This window comes from Carassius auratus, chromosome 2 (genome assembly GCF_003368295.1).
Source record: "Carassius auratus strain Wakin chromosome 2, ASM336829v1, whole genome shotgun sequence".
NCBI lineage: Eukaryota > Metazoa > Chordata > Actinopteri > Cypriniformes > Cyprinidae > Carassius > Carassius auratus.
The window spans coordinates 2855901-2878400 of NC_039244.1; the positions used below are offsets into that span (position 1 = coordinate 2855901).

General features: G+C 32.3%; 1 protein-coding gene across 1 annotated transcript in view; it reads left to right on the forward strand.

The window, feature by feature from the left end:
- LOC113112520 (piezo-type mechanosensitive ion channel component 2-like) overlaps positions 1-22500 on the forward strand; it is a 59757-nt gene that overhangs the window by 2663 nt on the left and 34594 nt on the right. The window contains exons 2-18 of the mRNA XM_026278173.1: positions 918-1013; positions 3682-3807; positions 4680-4722; positions 6827-6983; positions 7549-7810; positions 8728-8941; positions 12319-12487; positions 13546-13668; positions 14041-14076; positions 14964-15093; positions 15809-15981; positions 16789-17019; positions 18099-18213; positions 18330-18526; positions 19558-19706; positions 20087-20260; positions 21900-22138. Coding sequence (XP_026133958.1) covers positions 918-1013; positions 3682-3807; positions 4680-4722; positions 6827-6983; positions 7549-7810; positions 8728-8941; positions 12319-12487; positions 13546-13668; positions 14041-14076; positions 14964-15093; positions 15809-15981; positions 16789-17019; positions 18099-18213; positions 18330-18526; positions 19558-19706; positions 20087-20260; positions 21900-22138 — 2634 coding nt within the window. The remainder of the gene's footprint in view (positions 1-917; positions 1014-3681; positions 3808-4679; positions 4723-6826; positions 6984-7548; positions 7811-8727; positions 8942-12318; positions 12488-13545; positions 13669-14040; positions 14077-14963; positions 15094-15808; positions 15982-16788; positions 17020-18098; positions 18214-18329; positions 18527-19557; positions 19707-20086; positions 20261-21899; positions 22139-22500) is intronic.

Genomic DNA, 22500 nt, shown 5'->3' on the forward strand with positions numbered 1-22500 from the left:
CCCCAGAAACTGTGGAAAAGAAAGATGTGACTGATGTGTTTGTCAAGGAATCAGTGAATCTGATGTAGCCGCATTTTATTGTCATCTCAAGTTAACCATCCATGACAGAAGCATCATGTTAAAAGGAAAAGATCTGATTAGATGGATTTGTATGTGCAGTGCAGTGCTGTATGTGATGAATTAGAAAAGAAATGGACCCATAAATGTCAGAGTGTTGTTAAAAATACAATATTTGACCAAATTTCTCTAAGTTTCTTTAGGTAGCCTAATGTTTCAATTTCAACTTAAACATTTCAGAAAAAGTTTAGCATTTTGTCCTGAGATGGTGTGTAATCGGTAAGACCGAAAATGTTCCCTCACTCACTCATTCATAATGTAAATAATATTTATTTTTTCAATAATTTGCATATAATATTAATGCAAATTTTCATCCATTTATTCATGCATTCACCTATAAATAATATATATAAAATGTATTAATTTAATTACAAATAATATAATATAAATAATACACATTAATTAACATAGTACAAATAATATATTGTAAATACTTATTTATTTCTATATTTAATTATAAATAATATAATATAAATAATACACATTAATTAACATAGTATACATAATATACAATAAATACTTATTTATTTCTATATTTATTCAACAATTCATCCATTTATAATAATATAATATAATATATACAATATAATGTAACTAATAATAATTATTATTATTATACTTTTTTTTTTACAAAATGTCATATTATGGTAACATAACTGTTACTTATTGACCATATTTTCATCCGTGTGAGCATTATTTCAGATGTTATGTTTTTCAAAAAGAGAGATGCAGTGCAACAACTTTATTGTTTTGTTTTTAACTCTAGATTCCTCTAACATGTTGATATCTTCTCTCCGCAGCATGTCTGTTCAGGTACAATGGACTGTCCTTCATCTACCTCCTGTACCTCCTCCTCATCCCGCTGTTCCCCGAACCCTCCAGCATAACCATGCAAGGTGAGAATCATCACTGCACCAGCACAAACTCTTCCCTAAGTGTCACAAGTCTGATGCAGGAAGCACATTCGTCTCCTCCTGAATCCTCCGTTAGTGCCTCATGCAGGAAAAGGGTTGAATCAACTAGAGTCAGGAGACCCTATAGATGGTGATTTAGGATGCAATGAATGTGTGTTGATCATGCTGAATAATTAATGAGGATGTTAATCTGTGGAGACGAGGAAGGTTTAAGCATTAGAGAAACTGATCCGTGTGATTTTTATTCTCCTAATAGAGTTGAGTTATTGAGCTTGATGAGGCCGATACATGAAAGACTGTGAGAGAAACGTTACATATGATGTCAAAGATCAAACCATTGTTTTAAAAGTCACAGCATTATATGCTAATTTTATGCGTAAGGTGTTAGAAACAAATCAGCAAAGTGAAGAAGTTTCTTATGCTCACCAAGGCTGCATTTATTTGATAAAAAATACAGTAAAAACTGATTTTTTTTGTGAAATATTAAAACTTAAAAAAAAAAACTGTTTTCTGTTTTAAAGTGTCATTTATTTCTGTGCTGCGCAGCTGTATTTTCAGCGTCATTCCTCCAGTCTTCAGTGTCACATGATCTTCAGAAATCATTGTGATATGATGATTTGCTGCTAAAGAAACATTTATGATTATTATCAATGATGAAAAACAGCTTCTTCATAATTTTGTTGAAAATGGATTCACAGATGAATAGAAAGTAAAAAAAAAACTTTTTCTTTTTCAATTTAATGCATCTTTGCTGAATAAAACTTTTTAAAAAAAATCCACAACTTTCGAACAGTAGTGCATTTTAAATATTAGAGTAAATAATGACAGCGTTCTCTGAACCTCAGGTCCATTTCTGCTCCGTACTTTGCGGCACATTTCTGGAATTCTGAATTTTTTATTTTCTGATTGTTAACTATGTATAAGAAAACGTTTTTGTGGAATAAGATGAAAGAGGAAGAGGAGAGGACACTTTTCAAGTGGTCCACTTACACTCATCAATAGTTAAGCAGACCTGTGCTCATAGTAAGAGCAATGCATTCTGGGCTTCACGGTTCACACAGATTTATCAGACGCTCATTTGGATCCTATTTGTGGGAATATGTAGATGTGATTATGCAATGACTACATAGAAACAATATAATGGCATGCTAGTGTTTTCGGGTTATGCAATTGGAAAACAGAAATGCCTGCAGGTGACTGTGCATCATAATCAGCTGCTGTGTTTCAGTCAACATACAAAAAGAAAAGGAAATAAAAGAGGAGCGTGCAAACATGCAGATTCACACATGCACTTCTGTTCTTTTGCTTTGTTTACAACGGACAAAACCAGACAAAACTGCTCAAAGGCTTGAAGTGACTTTCTCATTCTGGTCCTCTGATAAAATAATTTGATTGTTAAACTGAGTTCAGTTTTGCATCCTGGTTACATTACATTTCATATTTTAAGTGCAGAGATGTATATGTGCATGTGTGTGTGCGTGCATGTGTGTGCGTGCATGTGCGTGTGTATATATATATATATATATATAGAATCACCAAATGAATTTATAAAAACATAAAGATGGAATATTTGTATTATTTGTTTAATGCATTTTTGGGCATAAAATTAGTTTTTTTTTATTGATGTATGGTTTATTAGGATAAAAGCATTAGTTTTTGGCCATATAAATCAGAGATGGAAAAAACTGCACAGTAAATTGAAAGTTTACCCTGGTCAGGAGAGATGCGGTTAATCAAGTCATATCAGAAAGCACAAAAACACATTCATTCAAACCCAATTTTTTATTAGTTATATCTTAAATAAAGAGCTTTTATTGTTGCTTCTTTGGCTTGAAACTTGTTTGTTCAAACGTTGCATAACATTTTAGTGGTATGACCCTGGTGTGACCAATTTTGAATATTGCATTTATTATTAATATTGCATTTGAATATTGCAATATTGCATATTAATTCAGTTGAAATATATGAACACAAAACGTCTTGAACTGTATAACAGAAGGTGTTCAGTTTAGAAATGTTAACACAGCAATAACAATACAGCCTAATGTGATTATTACATTTCAGAAGGCAATGATTGAAGTTAATAAATCACATGCATATTTCAAAGTCAAAACATGGCATTTTTTGCAGGCTTATGTTTTTAAAACCATTTGCAATCAGTGGGAAATGCACATTTATTCTCAAGCAATTGCTTGTATAATTTTGATGAATTATGGTTTACATAATGTTGTTTATATTATAATATTTTTTAAATGATTGTAAGAGAATTTTAACTTTCCCTCATATTTTGAAAAGAGCAGCTGGAAGTAACATATACTTTTCAAAATAAGAGTCCCACTGTATTTCATGCTTGTTTATAATTAAAAGTCCTGCAGTATGTACAGTATACAATCTTTTTTTCTGGTTATTATTGATTATTTGGTTAAACTGTATCTGGCATTTAATTCTCACAGGTAACAGGGAGGAAAGACTGGACTTTATTTAACACATTTAATACAGGTTTTACTATAATTGGCACAATGCCTTTCTTTGAACTCATAATTAATTATTGTATCAGGAAATCCCTTATGAGTTGTGTGGTTCATTACCATGTCAGACATGAATCATTACTGACCCTCGATGCTTGTTCCTGTTGCTTTTTCTCTTCCAGGTTACACGGGGCAATTGCTAATGTCTTTATGCTTCTGCAGTATGACCTTCCTCTTCTTTCACATCATCTATCAAATCACCATCTACAGTTTGCTGGCTGCAAACTCTATCAATTCTCATTTCAACTGTAAGTTATACTTCCATATTTCAAAAAGGCTCCATCAAGATTGTCATAAATTCATGCAAATCAAAAAGTTGTGCTTAATTTAATTTATATTATTTTATTTTATTTTATTTAGTGTATTTTTAAATGCATTTTTGTTTTATTATATTTTTTCTAATTTTATATTTAATATTTGTATTTTATCATTTTTGTTTTAGAAATTTTTATTTTGTTTTCCCGCATTTAATTCTATTTTGTAAATATATTTTATATATTGTATTCTTTACATTAAATTTTTATTTTATTATAATCTTAATCTAATTTTATATATTTATTTTTTATTCAATCGTTTTTGTTATAATATTTTATTTTATTATTGATTGAAATGTGACAGACATTCTTTGTGAAATTCACTCTTACACTAACATTACATCAAATTTATTAAGCATATCAAAATGACTACATTGGTATCAGTTATTTTGATGTATTATTTTTTTTATATTTAATTATTTTAATTATTTCATTTCTTATTTTATTTTTTAACTAGGACAAATAATTTTAATTTTAATATTTTTATGAAATGAAAGAGCAAAGGGCAAGTGAAGGAAGAACAGTGCTTCTCTGTAAATAGAACAGCCTGCTCTTTTTAAAGAGAACGTGTCATCTCATCACATGAATCATCTCTAAATACATTAATTCAGTCTTCCTCAAAGAGCTCAGAAGTGACCCACAGTGACCCTACAGTCTGACAAAACAAAGCACCTTGGCTCTCGTCATTGTTTTATGAAAGCCCACGGTGCAAGTAGTTATCAGAGAATCACCCTGTGCTTTTAAAGTCAGCGTGCTGGAAAATCCTTTACAATTGGTAGTAAAGCTTTATCTTTTCTATTTACCAGGTTCAGCGTGGGAGAAGTCAATACGACAGATTGGTTTCGAGAGGTGAGTCCAAGCGCTTATTTTAATCACAAGCCTATAACCTGCCTTACAAACATTTTATGAAGGTTTCATTTCATGCCTGTTTATCAAACTCTCACATATCGCTATTGTGAATATGAAAGGTGTTTAATTGGAAATGTTTTTACTGCATGAAATCTTTTTTACAACTGCTTCTTAACAGCAAGACTCTAACAACCTGCAGCAAGCACCGCAAAAACATCCCCGATTATTGATTGAGTCTTTATAGAGAGTTTTGAGGAGGAAAAGAGAAAGAATTGTTGCTACCAGAACTTTAAGAGCGGTTAAATACTGTGCAGGATATACTATACACTAAATGCTGTTTTAAAAAGAACGTGAATCTACATTATGCAATAATGACAGTCATAGATGCACCATTTTTTTTTTCTGTTCAAAAGTGTAGTCAGTAAGATTTTTTATGTTTTTGCAATAAAACTCTTCTGCTCTGCAAGACTGCATTTATTTGATAAAAAAATGCAGTAAGATTGTTACAATCCGAAATAACTGTTTTCTATTTGAATATATTGTAATATGACATTTACTCCTGTGACCCGCAGCTGTATTTCCAGCATCATTCCTCCAGTCTTCAGTGTCACATGATCTTCAGAATAGTATAATAATAATAAATACCATTAATATATTATATATAATTGTTTTTTAATGTTATTATTATTATTATTATTAGTTGTATACAAATAATACAAAATTTCATTTTAATGTATTATTATTATTATTATTTCAAGTAATGATAACTCTTACAGTATAAGTCAAAATAATATTAGAATAAATATATAACCATTTAGTGATATTAACCTTTGGAATAGTAGTACAGTATTGCATTGTCTAGTATTGTTTTCTGGTCGTGTAAGGTAATGGTTTTCCTGATGTTTGGAGTCACTTAGAAGTGTGTAATATCTTGGACACATAAGAGGGATGTGTTTTCGGTTTGAAGTACTTCAGCAAACAGAGACAGATAACATTACGCTTCGTCTGAAAGTCATTGTTCAGAGCTGAAATAGGGAACGTAATTTAGCGGAGGAGAGATCCTGAAGACAGATGCATCAAAATGGAAATTAATATGATGCAAAAAAGCTCTTAAAGCTGTTGTGTTTTATGATATTTTCACAGTTAGAATTATATATATATATATATATATATATATATATATATATATATATATATATATATATATATATATATATATATATATAATTATATATATAAATATATATAATTTTTATTTAAATTAAATTAAATTTTATTTTTAAATCCTGATGCACCGATGCGGAAATTAAGGCACACATTATAGCAAAAGAGTCAGTAATGCCTCAAGGTTTAGTTTTGTTTACAATCTGCATTTAAATAGAGTAAACGCTTTTGAGGCAAAGAAAAAGGAAGCCCTTTTCATTTGCTGTAAACCAAATACTTAAAACCCAATAGTGACTTTTTTATTTTTTATTATTGATTTATTGTTAAGTTTTGTTCAGATACAGTAAAATCAGCTGTTTACTCAAACATAGAGTCATGCTAACTTCACTTTCCTCATCTTGTGATACATATAGTGTCTGACCGGAGGGCACATTATATCTTGTATAAGCACATAAGTCATCCATACATGTCCAGTTATTGTGTTCACCATATGTTTCCTTTCATAATAGCATGAATAACTGCTTTTCATTGTCTCAATGATCAACAAAACACCTTCATTCAGACCTGTTTTGACTAAATCCTCCCGACTCCAACTAAGCACTTCAAGACTTCATTGCACTCTTGTGTGAAAAGTGTTTTATGAGAAATATTTATACTTTTTTTAATATGGTGCGAGTCTGATTTTACTGACCTGGGTGTGGAAGCATATAAACGGCACACAACAGATGTGTGCGAAGCTCAAACTGGAAAATGTTTTCCACCCTCACAGATGGCGTGCGGTTTAATGGGAATTCTGGCGATGCTAGTTTTCTTTGTTATAGTCACGATCCCCTGTAACAGGTTCATGTGAATACTGGACGTCTGCAAAGCTTTTCAAAACACATGTTAAAGAAAGATGCATGAATCATGGTGTGTGTCGATGTGCTGTCTGTGTTCGTAGTGTTATTGGTGCAGATGCAGGCAATGGTATCCGAGTTTTCCTTCCGGATATTGGGATGTTCATGGCGAGTCTGTCCGTGTGGCTGCTGTGCAGAAAGCTGGTTCAAAAGCGTTCCAGTGAAGAAATGGCCCGGGACAACTATGACTTTGAGGCGGAGGTCAGGGTTCCTGCATTGCCTGATGAATTACTCAAACACACACCTGCTTGTTTTCTTACTCCGCTATAGTGACATATCTCTCATATCAGTCCATGCTTTCATTCTTCTCACACCATAAAATAATTTCAACTCAAATCAGTGTTTTATATTTCATAGGTAGACAGTATAATGTACAGTCAGCCCTTTATTATCACCAAATAAATCTATATGTCTACATTAAAGGTACAGGTTGTAGGACCTGCCACTAGAGGGCGCACTACCAAAACAATAACAAGTTTGAAGTTTGTTGCGAAGCTACTTCTTTATTTGTCCACGACACAGATGTCATGTAGTTTCTACGTCAGTAAAGACACGAAAAACACGAAACATGGAAAACAAGACATTTGTATATTTTAGCCAATATTATTTGCTCATTAACATTTCAAATAATATAATGCATTTTTTTTTTCTGTTTTTGTACTGTCAACTGTTTTCTATCCATTGTACTCTTCACATTTGGTCAAGTGTTTTAGGTCATGTGGTACAGTGAATCTGCATGATTCTAATGTTCTGTGATCAAACACAGGAGGAGAATGACGAGAAGGTGGAAGACGGTGACGATGAAGAGATGATCTTTGATGAGGACTTTGATGCAGAAGATGAAGCAGAGAAAGAGGACGGGGAGGCAGGTGGTCTGGATGAGGAAGAGGAGGAGGAGGAGGAGGAGAGCATAAAGATGAAGATCCTGCGCAGAGTAGCAGGAGTGGCAGCCAAACTCAAAGAGAGCATCGGTAACCTCATCACTACTGCTGGACAAGTGGTGGTTACCATTCTCCTGGGATTAACAGGTGCGGATACGGGATACTTGGTTTTAAATAGGCAAGCATTCAAATGATTGGGGTCGGTAAGGTTTGAATGATTTTGATAGACTCTATATTTATATATAGAACCATAAACATCATCATAATCTATAATTTGCATCTTTAACCATGAACCATCTCAGCTGCATTTATTTGATAAAAAATCCAGTAAAAACTGAATGTGAAATATTATTACAATTTAAAATAACTCGTTGTAATGTATTATAAAATATAATTTATTTCTGTGATGCACAGCTGTATTTTCATCATCATTCCTCCAGTCTTCAGTGTCACATGATCTTCAGAAATCATGAAAATATACTGATTTGCTGCTTAAGAAAAATGTCTGATTATTATCAATGTTGAATACAGTTGTACTGCTGAATATTTTGTGGAAACCATGATTTATTTTTATTTTTTTACTTTATAAATGTTTCTGCTGTCACTTACAGAGCCTAAACTTTAGAACGGTAATGCAAAAGCAACTGAGATCATTTTGCATTCAATTTATATAATATATTTCATGAAAATTGACATATATTTCTGTGAATAAACGTACAGCTCATATTTAATCCCAAAAATTAAAAGCAAATATAAAAATTCTATTACATGAAAAAAATTAAGATTTTTTTGTAACGTTAAGAATATCTTGCATTGTATTTTTTGTATTAATAATCACACTCTCTACCTAAATATTTATTGTTTAAACCGTGAAAACTGTATATCATCCTTAAAGACTGTACAAAAAAAGTCCTTTATAAATTGAATAATTTATAATGAAATATAAAAATAAATTATGAAAATTATGTCTCAATGCAAATAAATATGAATGTACAAATTCTAAATATGAAAAAAAAAAAGCATGATCAATTAAAGGTGTAACCGGTCAATGCTCTGGTCTCCAGGTGTCACGCTTCCCTCTCTGAGCTCAGCCGTCTACTTCTTTGTGTTTTTGGGGCTGTGCACGTGGTGGTCGCTCTGCAAGAGCTTCGACAAGCTCTTCTTCAGCTGTCTGTGTGTCCTCATGGCCATCTTCAGTGCTGGGCATCTCATCATACTTTATTCCAACCAGTTCCAGTTCCTGCAGGAAACCATCAGCCTCAACGACAGCTACAGCAGGTCAGACACCAGCAATATCTATAACAGCAACCTGAATTAAAAAGATGAACGGTTAGAATTATGGCCAGTGACAGAAGAAAGTGCAAACATGGTGTAGATGTTACTACATCCAAAGGGCAACAGAAAAATACAGACTTGGTTAAACAAAAAACAAAAACAAGATTCACTGTTTTGGATCACTTCATTTAATCTGGGAATGTACATAGAATGTATAAATACAGAATATGCATCTGGTGCACGATAGAGTAAACATTTACTAGTGCATGCAGCACAACAACAACAGCTTCCCCCGGGTCCTAATGCCGTCTGGTAAGGTGTTTTATTTATTTAGTATTTTGATTAAAAAGTCATAAAAATCACAAACGTGACACGTAAATTAATTCATTTTACAGATTTTTTTATTCTTGTGTAATATATTTATTCTTGTGTACTTGATTCACTTAGAATTTTTACAATTAGCCTATTTTACTTGAAACAATTAAACCATTTAAAGGTTATCCTCTGTCTGGATTGTTTTTTATTATTATTTTCAAATGATAAAATAACAAGTAGGTTTTTGTTAAAAACGAAGCAAAATAGAAAAAAATTACTTGTTTATAATCACAGGAGAGAGAAAGATATTATATATATCAGTATCAATATTGGCCAAAATAAGATGAAAAATATCGGATATCTCCAAAAATTCAATATCATGCATCACTACATTTTTCATCTTATTTTGGCAAATATCCGATGCCAATACCTAAATATTTCCTTTCTTTTCAGAATTTTTACAACTCTTTTGCTTTAGACCATCTAAATCTTTAAATAAAATGTTAAGGTTATTACTGCATCTGTCTGAAAAAAAGCAATGACCAATTTATAGTTATTCTCAAATTATAAAATAACTTCATTATTGTTTATTTAATTATAAAAAGTAGGTTTTTGTTAAAAATAAAGCAATTAAAAAAAAACTTGTTTATAATCACAAGAGAGAGAAAAGGGAAATATACTGGTAATGGTATTGGATATAGGTCAAAATAAGATGACTAAATAGTTAGAAAATAAATAAATAGAGTTGTGTCCTGATATGACACAAAAACAAGAGCACACACACACACACACACACACACACACACACAGTATAAATATAGAAAGCTTTATGCAAATAATCTGCTCTATAATTTAGTGGACTCTGAATGCAAGTTTGTACGACAGTGCCAGTAATACTCATAAAATATGTCATATGTTTAATGTCATCATATGGATATTAATCTGCACCTGCCGTGTGCTGTAAATAATGAATGAGAATGAGAATACCCATCATGCCCTGCAGCGAAACATGGCCCTATTTCCTGTGTCTGGCCTCTGATAGACACATAGTGTTCAGGCGGTGTACAGATAAAAGTTTCCGTGTCCCATCTGTTCTTGTTTGTTCTGACAAAGGGCAGTCCACAAAAGAGCTGCAGACGAACCACAGAGTTACACGCAGAACAAGTAAAGCATAATAAATATAGCATCATTAATGCATTTCAGCCGAACGCTGTGTATGTACAGTATACTGTATGCCAAAGAAATGACTCATTCATTGTTTTACATTAGATCCATTATTTTTATGATGTGATTAACAAGACAGTTTTAAGTGTTAAATATGCATTAAGGTAATAGCATATTATTGTACTTACATCACCATAGTATAACAAGCATGAGAAATATTGCTGCATAAAGGCATTTCTTAAAAAAAAAAAAAAAAAAACCTGCCCATAAACTTAATATATATATATATATATATATATAATTTTGCATTTCATTTAATTTTACATTTCATACATATTTACATCTATGAAGAAATATCCAGCCCATATGTCATCTCAAAAAATCTAAAGCAAAAATAAAATACAAATAAAATACATTAATAATAATAATAAAAAGAAAAAGATATATAAACCTTTTGTTAAATTATAATACTGAATAAAAGTTTTTATTTTTCAAAATAAAAAAACAGTATTGTAAATAACAATATTTTTGAATAAAAAAAAAACAACAACTTACTGACCCAAATATTTAAATTGTAAAAGCAAAAAAAATGTGATCATATAGAACTAATTTTATATTTCATATATGTTTGAATAATATTTCTGTGAAGAAATGTCTATCTCATATTAGATTTATTAGCATTATTACATTAAGGTTATGCAAATTGAGCACACCCCTAAATATTTCAAATTTGAATAAAATATCATTCAATATAATAAATATGGAATGAAAATATTGTCACAATGCAAAAAAAAAAAAAAAGTAATGTAAAAATTTTAAATATTTTAAGAAAATTTGCAACAGTGGAAAAGGCTGTCAGTAAAATATAAGCCTAAAAATTATATAATTTTGTACTTGCTGCATTGCATTCTGGCATTGCCTTCACCATGACTAATAAATGCGGTATGCTCTCTAATTGGGCCATGATATATAATTATGCTGTCTTTTAGAGCAGTTTTTGCATTGGGATCAGCCTTAAAGTACAGTTTTATTTACAACTATGAAAAATCACCGGAGATTATTGGAGTTTGTTTTACAAGGACAAAACATTTCATTCTTGCCATTTCAAAATTCATTGTTTAATTAATTGTTACTTGCTGTCGTAAACTGAAAAAGTGATTTTATTTTTCTACACTTTTTTTTTTTAAATGTGAAATAATCAGATCAATAGGAAAGATGGTTTTATGAATACGAGGAATGTTCAACCACAAATCAATCATTATTTACTGAAGAAAGAACATCTGGTGTGTTCCTGGTGTGTTTATCTTGAGTGATGAATTCACTGGTAAAAGCCGTTTTTAAGGTTTGCCTGTCATTGTGTTTATGGTTATGATCTCAAGGTTAATTAAAGTTAGAAGTGCATTATGGTCAGATAAACTCATTAAACTCAAAAAGTGATGTTCTTCCTCAGTATATTGTCTTATTTTCCACTACAAATATCTACATTCTTCAATCTAGAGCGAAATTACACAAGATATTAAGACTTGTTTTCAGAAAAAATCATCAAAATTAAGTAAGAAAAAATAATCTTGTTTTTCCTTTCCTTTGTTTTTCTGACCCTATTTGCAGACATTTTTCTTGTTTTGAACAAAAACTTTCCAGAAAACAAGGCATACAACAACAAAGTCATTTTGCATCCCAAATAAATGTTATTTATTTAAATGTATTTATCTATTGAAATGAATCTTGATTTAAGGACGTTTAGATTTATTTATTTTCCATTGATCTGCATGACTGTGTTGACAGCCAGCACTTTCCACATCACTTCCTGTGTGATCATTTCTGTCACAGCAACAGTAGAGAGCAGAATAAAAATTATATCATCAAAGCAAAGTGACCCGGTTTACTTTCTTCCTCCACAGTTTGTTTGGCATCTCCTCCATCATTCGAACCGACTGTTCCTCAACCTGGAAACTCACTGTCAACAGTGGCCTGAACTGGCACCATTTCCTCAATCCCATCATGCTCTTGGTTCTGTACTACACACTGGCCACCTTGGTCCGTCTGTGGCTGCAAGATCCCATGATCATGGTGAGCCTAATGCCACTTGAAGAGAAAAATTTTTACTTGTATTTTAAGTATGCACACTGGCAAAAAAAAAAAAATATCAATTAAACGATATATTTTACAATAATTCCATTGGAAAATAAATATAAAATTCTTGTTTTTAAGCATTAACTTCACTAGATTTGATGAATGGATACAAAAAATGTTGTGGAGAAAAAATGGTTTACATATAAATGTACTTTAAAAACAAGTATTGTATGGTATTTTACACAAAAAAAACATTGTTTTGCTTTTATTATTGATGTCAAGCTTGTCTCGATTTAATGCATTTAATACACTTTAATACAAAGAAATTTATTTTGGGGATTTTACAAAAGGCAAACATATTGAGGACGGAGGGACAAATATATATAATGATTTATTGACCAATTAACATTTAGTTTAAAAAATGTTAAAGCAAGTAAAAATTTTGGTTAAAATAAAGAAATATGCAACATTTCTTAATAAATAAATGTTAATATTCCTTAATAAATATTAGTCATTAGACTGTGTATAATATGATTTGCTTATATTAAAAAGTGTTACTATTATAAAACTAAAACTTAAATGATTTTTGTTACTTTTTTAAATAAAATAAATGTTAACCTTATAATATATATATATATATAAAATTAAATATAAAAATGTAAACCTTTATAAAATAAAATTAATAAAAAAACTATTAAAAATGACAGTAACACAAGAATATTTAAAAAACGTATACTAAAATTATCGTGAAAAATATTAACAAAAGAATCATGCATATAAGAGTATATCAATGATACTAAAGTAACACTGATATGAAGATGTATATGATCGGTAGATAACATGTACAATGTTGGTTTGATCTCTGTCACATTTTCTCCATCTGTCCACATGCTTTATAAAGCTTTATAGAGCTTTAAAACCTCACATGCATGAGATTATTGATTCACACGCCTTTAGATATTGAGAGTTTTCCTTCCTAAGCTGCTCCACGATGCATTTTTTTACTTCGTTCACACTCACTGAATATGTGTCTGTGTTTATTGATTTTCCTCCAGCAGGAGAGTGAGGAAGAGGAGATAAACGAGGAAAATGAGTCTGCTGGAAACCGCTTCATTTACACGTCGATCAGGAAGAGGCTGCTCTGGTGGAAAGCGCATCAGACGACTGAGGAAACAAATGTGAGGGAACAAAGAGCATTTAAAAAGAATGTCTCACAATGCAGTACTTTATCCTCAAAGCCACAATATAAGTCTGAATTTAACATGCATGTAATGAAGTAGACTAGTGAATCAAAAGCATTCAAAATACACTTGAAAGTGTTTATTTTATTACACTTTATCTATTTGTGTCTTAAACTTTAGCGTCCAGCCTCTCCCGTCAATATGAAAGGTTTCTGTGAATGTGTGTGAATAGTGTGGCTGTACTTTGCTCTGCTCAGCACTGATGTGATGTTAGAGAACAGTTTAATGTTATCAATCCTCCGGTGTTCATCAGTATATTCACCTCGCCCCGTCTGCTGTCTTTCTTTCTCTCTCTCTCTTTCTCTTTAGCTCATTTCCACTCTGGATGGGTACAGCACCTCAGAGGTTTGAAGTCTTATGTAACTTTGTGTTTGCAGATTTAAACTGTAGACAAATATAGTGTGATTGATTTAAGCTTTTTAGCAGCTTGTGTTTGTGTGCATGCTGCTCTTGATGTGGCGAAACTTGATCTCTTCGGGTGAATCTTCAAAACTGTAAAATGATAAGAAAAAGATGCCTTCCCACCCTTTAAAAATTTTCATGAGTAGTTTTTTTGTAAATCTCATTATATTATATATATATATATATATATATATAATATATATATATAATAAACTGCAATACTGTGCAATTTATCTATGATTTGAAATTCTTTTCCATTTATTAAAATTATAATATAATTATTTATTTTCAGTTATAACTTTTTATTTCCCATTAATCCCATAAAAATTGATTAGTATTATTAGTTTCTTTAAAATAAAAAGTTATCGTTAATTATAGCAGCATTTGATTGATATTAATCAATAACAGTAATAAAAATTTACTGTATTTTTTATTTCGTATTTATTTATTTTACAACCAGGTGAATGAGAATTTGTAGCAAAAATATGTGGTTAAAGAAAATGTCACAATTCAAAAAATTCTTTCTATTGAATGTAATTATAATTTTTTTCTTCTTCTTTCTTTTTTTTTGAAATTTTCTTGTAGGTTTTGTGAGATTTGGACAAGCAAATATTTTTACACACTTTAACTGTGAATTAAAACACTACTTATTTGTTCAAATTAATTGTACATTTTATTTCATATTCTTAAACTGTATGCAAAAATGATTTTAGTTTAAAAAATTAATTTTGCATGCTGTATATTAATAGCTTTTAGACAGATTTGAGTAAGTTTCTGTTCATATTACATGACCTGTTCCTTGTGTAATTTTTCCCCCTGTTATTATGAAGGTAATGTTGCTTAACTCTAACGGGACGTCGTTTGACTATGTGTCCGCTGTGCCCATTGAGAACGGACCGGTCACTCTGGATATTTACTCAGCTCCTCAGTATAAAGTGGATCAGTCTGTTGAATTTGACGGTGAGATACCATAAATACACATCCTTCATTTATATAACGCTTATATATATATATATATATATATATATATATATATATATATATATATATATATATATCCATAGATATTGTTTAACTGTGAAATGCCTAGTACAATTAAATCTATATATTATATCCAGGGTTATTATAGTTATACAAATATATTGTAATAATGTTATATAGTAATTAAAACACTAATTAAAATATCAGATAGTAATCAAAACAATGTTGCCTTAAAATATTAAAAATACTTAAAAATATGTAAAAACGTTATTAATTTCAGTTAGTTGCTAAGGCGTCACTTCTATTTAGTTTAACTTAATGTACGTAAAAAACAAACAAAAATAAAATAAAAATGAAACTAATAAAAAAGACAAAAACTTGCCTTTTCATTCTGAAGATGTTTATCTTAAAAAGTAGAAACTAAAAGCCAATTTAAAAACAAAGTGCACCACAGTATAGTGTTCTACTCTTCAGTATCTAGTTTATTTGATACTAAGGCTCTGTAAAAAACAATATGGTAAAAACTGTGGCAAATCCAGTGACTAGTTCTTCCTCACTGTAACCTGGTACTTTATAAACACAACTGATTAAAATCTCTCCACTGTCTGGGGCTGAGACTAGTTTCTAGTTAACTATTTGATCATTCCACTGACATTTGGAAAAATGACTGTATTATTTATAATGTCCCGCACAGAGAGGACAGATGAAAACACAGCTGAGCTCAACGACTCACAGCTGGAGGAAGAGGAGAAGACAGACGAGGAGGAAGAGGAAGAGGAAGAGCAGGGCGGACCGCCAGACGCTCTCGTAAAAGTGTTCAAGTTCATCATGAAGCAGAGCTACATCTGTGCTCTTATTGCTATGATGGTGAGAAGGTCAAAGGTTAAATGAGGTTAAAGGGATAGTTCACCCAAAAATGAACATCTGCTGTTAATTGCAGGCCATGCGAGATGTACTGTAGGTCACTTTTTTCCTGAGTAGAAAAGTAAAGATGATTTTGTGAAATTGTGGTCCTTGGTGATTCATAAAATATAAGTAAAAAAAAATCAAGGCAAACAAGTTAATACCTGTGGCTTCTGTTGATATATTGAGTTCTTATGAAGTGAAAATATCAGTTTGTGCAAGAGACTGATTATTATTTACAACATTATTACCTGTAATTCAGAGCCTGATGCAAACTTTATATACCTTAGGCATGTAAAACATCCATCATTTTGGGTGCTTTAGTAATAATAATATTTATGTTACATCACTACATGAACTGTTGAATCAGTTTTTTTAACCAGAAGCGAAATGTCTAAAAGAACCAGTTCATGGAGAAGAATCATATTTCCATTTGCCTGGCTGTGAATTAGAGATCATAATGTTGTAAATAATGTTCAGTTTCTTGCACAGACCAGTCGTTTCACTTCATAAGACCTCAATAAATTGTCAGGAGCCACGGGTATCAATTTTGTGTTACTTGATATGTTTTTTAATTCTCAAAAACTGGGAGCTGCTTACTTGTATTTCATGAATCACCGAAGACCATGGTTTCTTCTAAAAAACAGCACGTTTAAATTTTTGGGTGAGCTATCCCTTTAACTTTTCTTTTGAAGTTCTACATTTGATTTTGAGTAGAAAAGCATGAAAATACAATCCTTGACATCTCATCACTCTGTCTTCATTTGTAAGGCGTGGAGTATAACGTACATTAGCTGGCCAACGTTTGTCTTTCTGCTGTGGTCCTGTACTCTGTGGATGGTGCGAGACCGGAGGAAATATGCCATGCTGACTTCCCCGTTCATGGTGGCCTATGGGAACTTCCTGCTGGTCTTTCAGTATATCTGGTGTTTTGAGCCCTTGAGACCAGTGCCAGGTTTCTTTCTGAAGATGGAGGTGCCCTTCAGTGAACTGAGCAGCAAGGTAACAATTACACAATAAACTCCCTGATTTGTGTAATGATTTTGTATGTATGTAGTGTATGTAATATATACTGTATATACAATTTAATAAGCAGATTTATTTTTTAGCAAATACAAATAATGCATGTTTTATTTTTAGCAGCTGGTATATATTAATTATGTCATGAATAAATATATAGAATGCCTGTTAAAATTTTGGAATTTAGAATTTTTTAATGTTTTGAAAAAACTGAAAAAAACTGAATTTATTTTATCAAAAATACAGCAAAAACTGAAATATGTGGAATGTGATTAGATTTTTTTTTAATTGGTGCTTAGTAGTCAATTGCAAAATTTTTATTGCCTATACAAAAAAAACATTTTTTGGGGGGGGGGGAGGGGGGGGCTTCTTTTGTAGCCTCTTTTGTATCTTCTCATACACATCTTTACTCTCTTTAGCTTTTCTGATTAAAATGATTGATTTATTTTTTTCCTTTTTATTTTTTATAAATATACTATTTATATTAATGGTAGTGTATCACGGTTTCCACAAAAATATGAAGCAGTACAATTGTTTGATAATAATCAGAAATGTTTCTTGAGCAGCATATCAGCTTATTTGAATGATTTCTTAAGGATCATGTGACTGATGCTGAAATTTAGCTTTGATCACAGGAATAAATTACATTTTAATATAGTATTTAAATATATTTAAATAGAATACAATCATTTGGAATTTCACTGTTTTACAAATGTTCTTCTTTTACTGTATTTTTGAACAAATATTTGCAATCTTAGTGAGCAAAAGTGACTTTCAAAAACTTTTAAAAATCACACTGACCCCAAATTTATGAATGAACTAGTGAATGATTTAAAATAAATGTCATTTCTATGTAGTATTTAAAGATTTTTTTTAAGATATTTATTTATTTGCATTAATAGCTGGAAAGTACCACAACTATAATGCAACCCTATGACTTAATAAACTTACTTTTGATACAAAATGTCAGTATACCGTGATTTATTTATACATTTCAACCCATTCTTGCTGTTCTCAAAAGTGAGTTGCTACAGTTGCTGTTTTCGGCATTATGTCTGTAGGTTATGTGTCAGCTGAGTTTCTGGCTCCTGCTTCGACAAACTTTGATGGAACGACAAGAGAAGATCGAAGAGGAAGCATCGCTTTGTGACGTCAAAGTAGATGAGCAGGAACAAAGTGGGTTGTTCATTGAAATCTAAAACAAATGGTTTCCTATTTATAGCATACAGACTAAATCTTATAATCATCACAGTCTTAATGCATAAAAAAACACCTTTCCATATGGGTTTTAGAGGAAGAAAAAGAGGAAGAGGAGGGGGACGAGAATGACATGATGCATGTGATTGGGAAACTGGTGATGGGTCTGCTGGTGAAATACTGGATCTATATCTGCGGAGGAATGTTCTTCTTCGTCAGCTTCGAAGGAAAGATGGTCATGTACAAGATCGTCTACATGATGATGTTTCTGTCCTGCGTGGCTCTTTACCAGGTGCTGCTATCTAACCCTATAAAGCCAGACAGGTTGTTGGGATTTTGACTTATGGCCATATGCCTGTGGAAACAAGTACAGGTCACACTACAAAAAATATGTATACAGTAACTTGCCCAGAAATGAGTGTGTGTGTGTGTGTGTGTTTGTTTGTTTGTTTATATATATATTAGGGATGAGACAATTCTCAATATGATATTAAACCGTTCTGAAGTGGCATCTAGATGCATTTACACATTTCCACAGACAGGACATGAATGCATTTAACTTGCAGTAACAACAGCATAAATAATGTTTTGATGTTCAAAAAAACTTTCAATACAGATATTTTAAATTATTTTTTTGGGAAAAAAAGGGAAATATGTTTTAATTATAATCCCAAAATCACTGCCTGAGTGAGTTATTGAGTCATTCATTCAACTGATTCGTTCAAACAGCTGATTGATTCGGTAATGAAACATTGTCGTGTGTTAATAGTAAATGCATGCACTCTCTTGGTGTGTTTTGTTTGGTTTGTATGATATACTCGATAATGGCAAATCGCATATTGTTTCAACAATAATTGTGATATTATTGTAGATGATATATATTGCACAACCCTAATTTATTGCATTGTTTTTTTTTGTTGCATAAACATAAGCCTAATTTATTATAAATGTTATGCACATTTATATACATTATATATATATATATATATATATATATATATATATATATATATATATATATATATATATATATATATATATATATATTTTAAGTAAATGTAGTGTAATATACAGTATTTATAAATGTAATGTATTTTTATCATAATTCTATCACTAGAATTTATATAAATGTAATTGCTAATTATTATTTGACTGTATTTTTGAATAAAATATGTCTATATTATTTATATGAATGATAAATTAGATGTTTAATCAAAAATATTATGATAAAAGAGATAAATATTAAATATAAATTATGACAGAACTTAATTTTGTGGGGAACTTTCCCTTTAAAGGTGTTTGACAGACAGTTGTTCTCCTCAGGTGCATTATGAATGGTGGCGCAGGATCCTGAAGTACTTCTGGATGTCTGTGGTGATGTACACCATGCTAGTGCTCATCCTAATCTACACCTGTCAGTTTGAGAACGCCATCGACTACTGGTCCAAAATGACGGGGTTTTCAATAAATGGGTGAGTTTTGAACCTCCTTATTTTATGCTTGATCAGGTGGATTTACCTCCAACCATACTAGTGAGCATTCTTTGATGTCTGCATTTATTTTATTTTATTTTATGCATTAAGCAGACGCTTTTATTCAAAGTGACTTACATTGCATTCAGGCTAACAATTTTCTCCTGTCATGTGTTCCCCGGGGATTCGAACCTCCAACCTTGCGCTTGTTAAAGCAAATGCTCTACCACTTGAGCTACAGGAACACTAAACAGTGTTTGAACTGAATTTAAAACTTATATTTGGGGCACAAAGTTTATTGGTGTTGCTTTCGATTCCGACCAAAATAAAAGTGTTTTAAGTCAGAAGAATGCGGTAATGATTCCCTGTCGCTCTCTCAGACTGGAGGCCATGGGTCTGGAGAAGTACATCCTCTCTGATCTGTTCACCCGTATCTTCATCCCCACGTCCTTCCTGCTGGTCTGCATCCTGCACCTGCATTACTTCCACGACCGCTTCCTGCAGCTCACCGATCTCAAAGCCGTCATCAGCAAAGAGCAGAGCACCATTTACAGGTAAGAGATGACGGCTTTCCCGCTAGTCACAGCTGATGCTACCAGGAAGTGATGTCATTTTACGTCATGTCTCATAATATCTGAAATCTGATTCAACGAGTCACATTTAAGGTCGTAACACAAATGCATACCAGTAACCACATATCAAATCAACTATTTTCTTAGTGAGATAATAATAATAAAATAAAGAATAATAAATATGCATTACGAGAGCTAATATTCAATAAACGATTATAATTGTCGTCATAATGATTATTACGTGATTGTGATTGATTATGGTTGTTATTAGTATTTATTATTATTACTAGGCGGTATAATATATCGGGCCCTATCTTGCACCCAGCGCAATTGACTTTGTACACCGACGCATGTGTCATTCCTATTTTGCACCCGCGCAAAGCGCGCTTTTCCCTCCACAGAAGCACGTCGCTAAACTAGTGAATGAACTTGCGCTCCCTGGGCGGTTCAGCGCAAAAAAGGAGGCGTGTTCCGGCGCAAACAACCCCTGGTGCTATTTTGCTGTTCCATTAAACAATTGCGCCACTGACCAGAAAAAACCTAGTCTAAAGTCAGTGGCGCGTTGCGTGTTGTTCATTATGCTATTTTAAGGGCGCATGCTTGACCATAATGTATAGCGTGCACAACGCGCATACACTTTGCTCATGTAATCTACACAGATGCAACAGTTATTTTTGCAAATCATAAATTGTTACACTTAAAAAAATATTAACACATGAGATGACGGAAATCATTGTGGTGTGCCACGAAGATGTGAAAAAATAGGCATAAATCTAGCTTACAAATTATTCAGGCTAATTGTAGTAATTAAGGATCAGACCTGTTTGAGGTCATATATGTATATAAGGACATCTGACAAATTGGTTTGTCCGTCAAGAACCAGGAAAAAAAAAATCGATGAAACAATTGTGGCTATTTCCTCCCACGCCTGTTTAACCGACGCTATTTTGGGTGGGTTTCTCCCATCCCCATACAACACAACTTCTCTGTCTTTCACTGCTCTTACAAGAAAATCACTCTCCTCGGCTGTGAACCGCTCCTGGCGTGCGCCTGGTAAATACGCCATAATAATAGCAATCCATAATGGAACTTGCGCACCTGCTCTTAAAGGGAATGTTGGATGACGCTCTGATTGGTTTATTTCACGTTACGCCCAAACCACACCTATGAATAATGAAGCTACTTCAGACCAACCCATTTTAGATTTGCGCCGGGCGCAAGAGCCATTTATCCCGCCGGGAAAATAGCAACAGCGCCGAGACCCGCCCACAAACTTACTTGCGCTTCGCGCTTTGACACTTGCGTTTCAGATCGTTAAAATAGGGCCCATCGAGTTTGTTCGATATTTAGATAAATAGGCTATATGGTATGAGGCAATCACGTCTTTATCAATATCATATATTTAAAATCAATAACAGCAGAGGACAGAGAGTGAGCTGCTGTGAGCAAAGTGCAGACTCCAGTTTGTCCTAACATTTTAAAGCTGTTAGACCAATCTGATGCTCTGACAAAAATGCGACATGCGCGGTTTAATGCACACACACAAACACACACACACACACATGTATATACTGTAAATTAAGCTTTCTCTTCTAATGCAATCTTCCGATGCGATCTCTAGACTGGCTCATCCTGACGGGAGTCTGGCCGATCTGACAATGATGAGCTCATCTCCAGAGCCGCTGCTGAAGGAGGAGAAAGAGAAAGAGTCCATGAACGAGGTGATGCTTGTGGACTGTGTGGACGAGGAGAAGAAGAAAGAGTCTCTGTCCATCCATTCAGCTCATCTGTCCAGTCAGGAGGACCTTCAGCAGTTCAGCGCCGCCACCGATCCTGAAATGCCCTCAGAACAGAGCTCAGGTACTGTCCAGTCTTGTCCAGTCTGGCTAGTTTAGTTTATTCATTCTAGTACAGTATATTTTCCATACTTTTGTATAGTTTTACATGGACCTGTATGGATTTTATCCTGCTGTAGTCTAGTGTAGTTACATTCATATATCAATTTTACATTTCTTATTTTCTTTTATTCTATATAGTTCTATGCACCAGAATATGTATATGTATATATATATTTATGTTTATTTACTTAATTATTTCAGACTCTTATGAAAATAAAACTACACAATTTTTAAAAAGTAAATATTAAGACTGACTAATAACCCTTTCATAGACATCAAAGTGAAATACACTAAACCTTATTTAAAAGAAAAAATGTGCATATA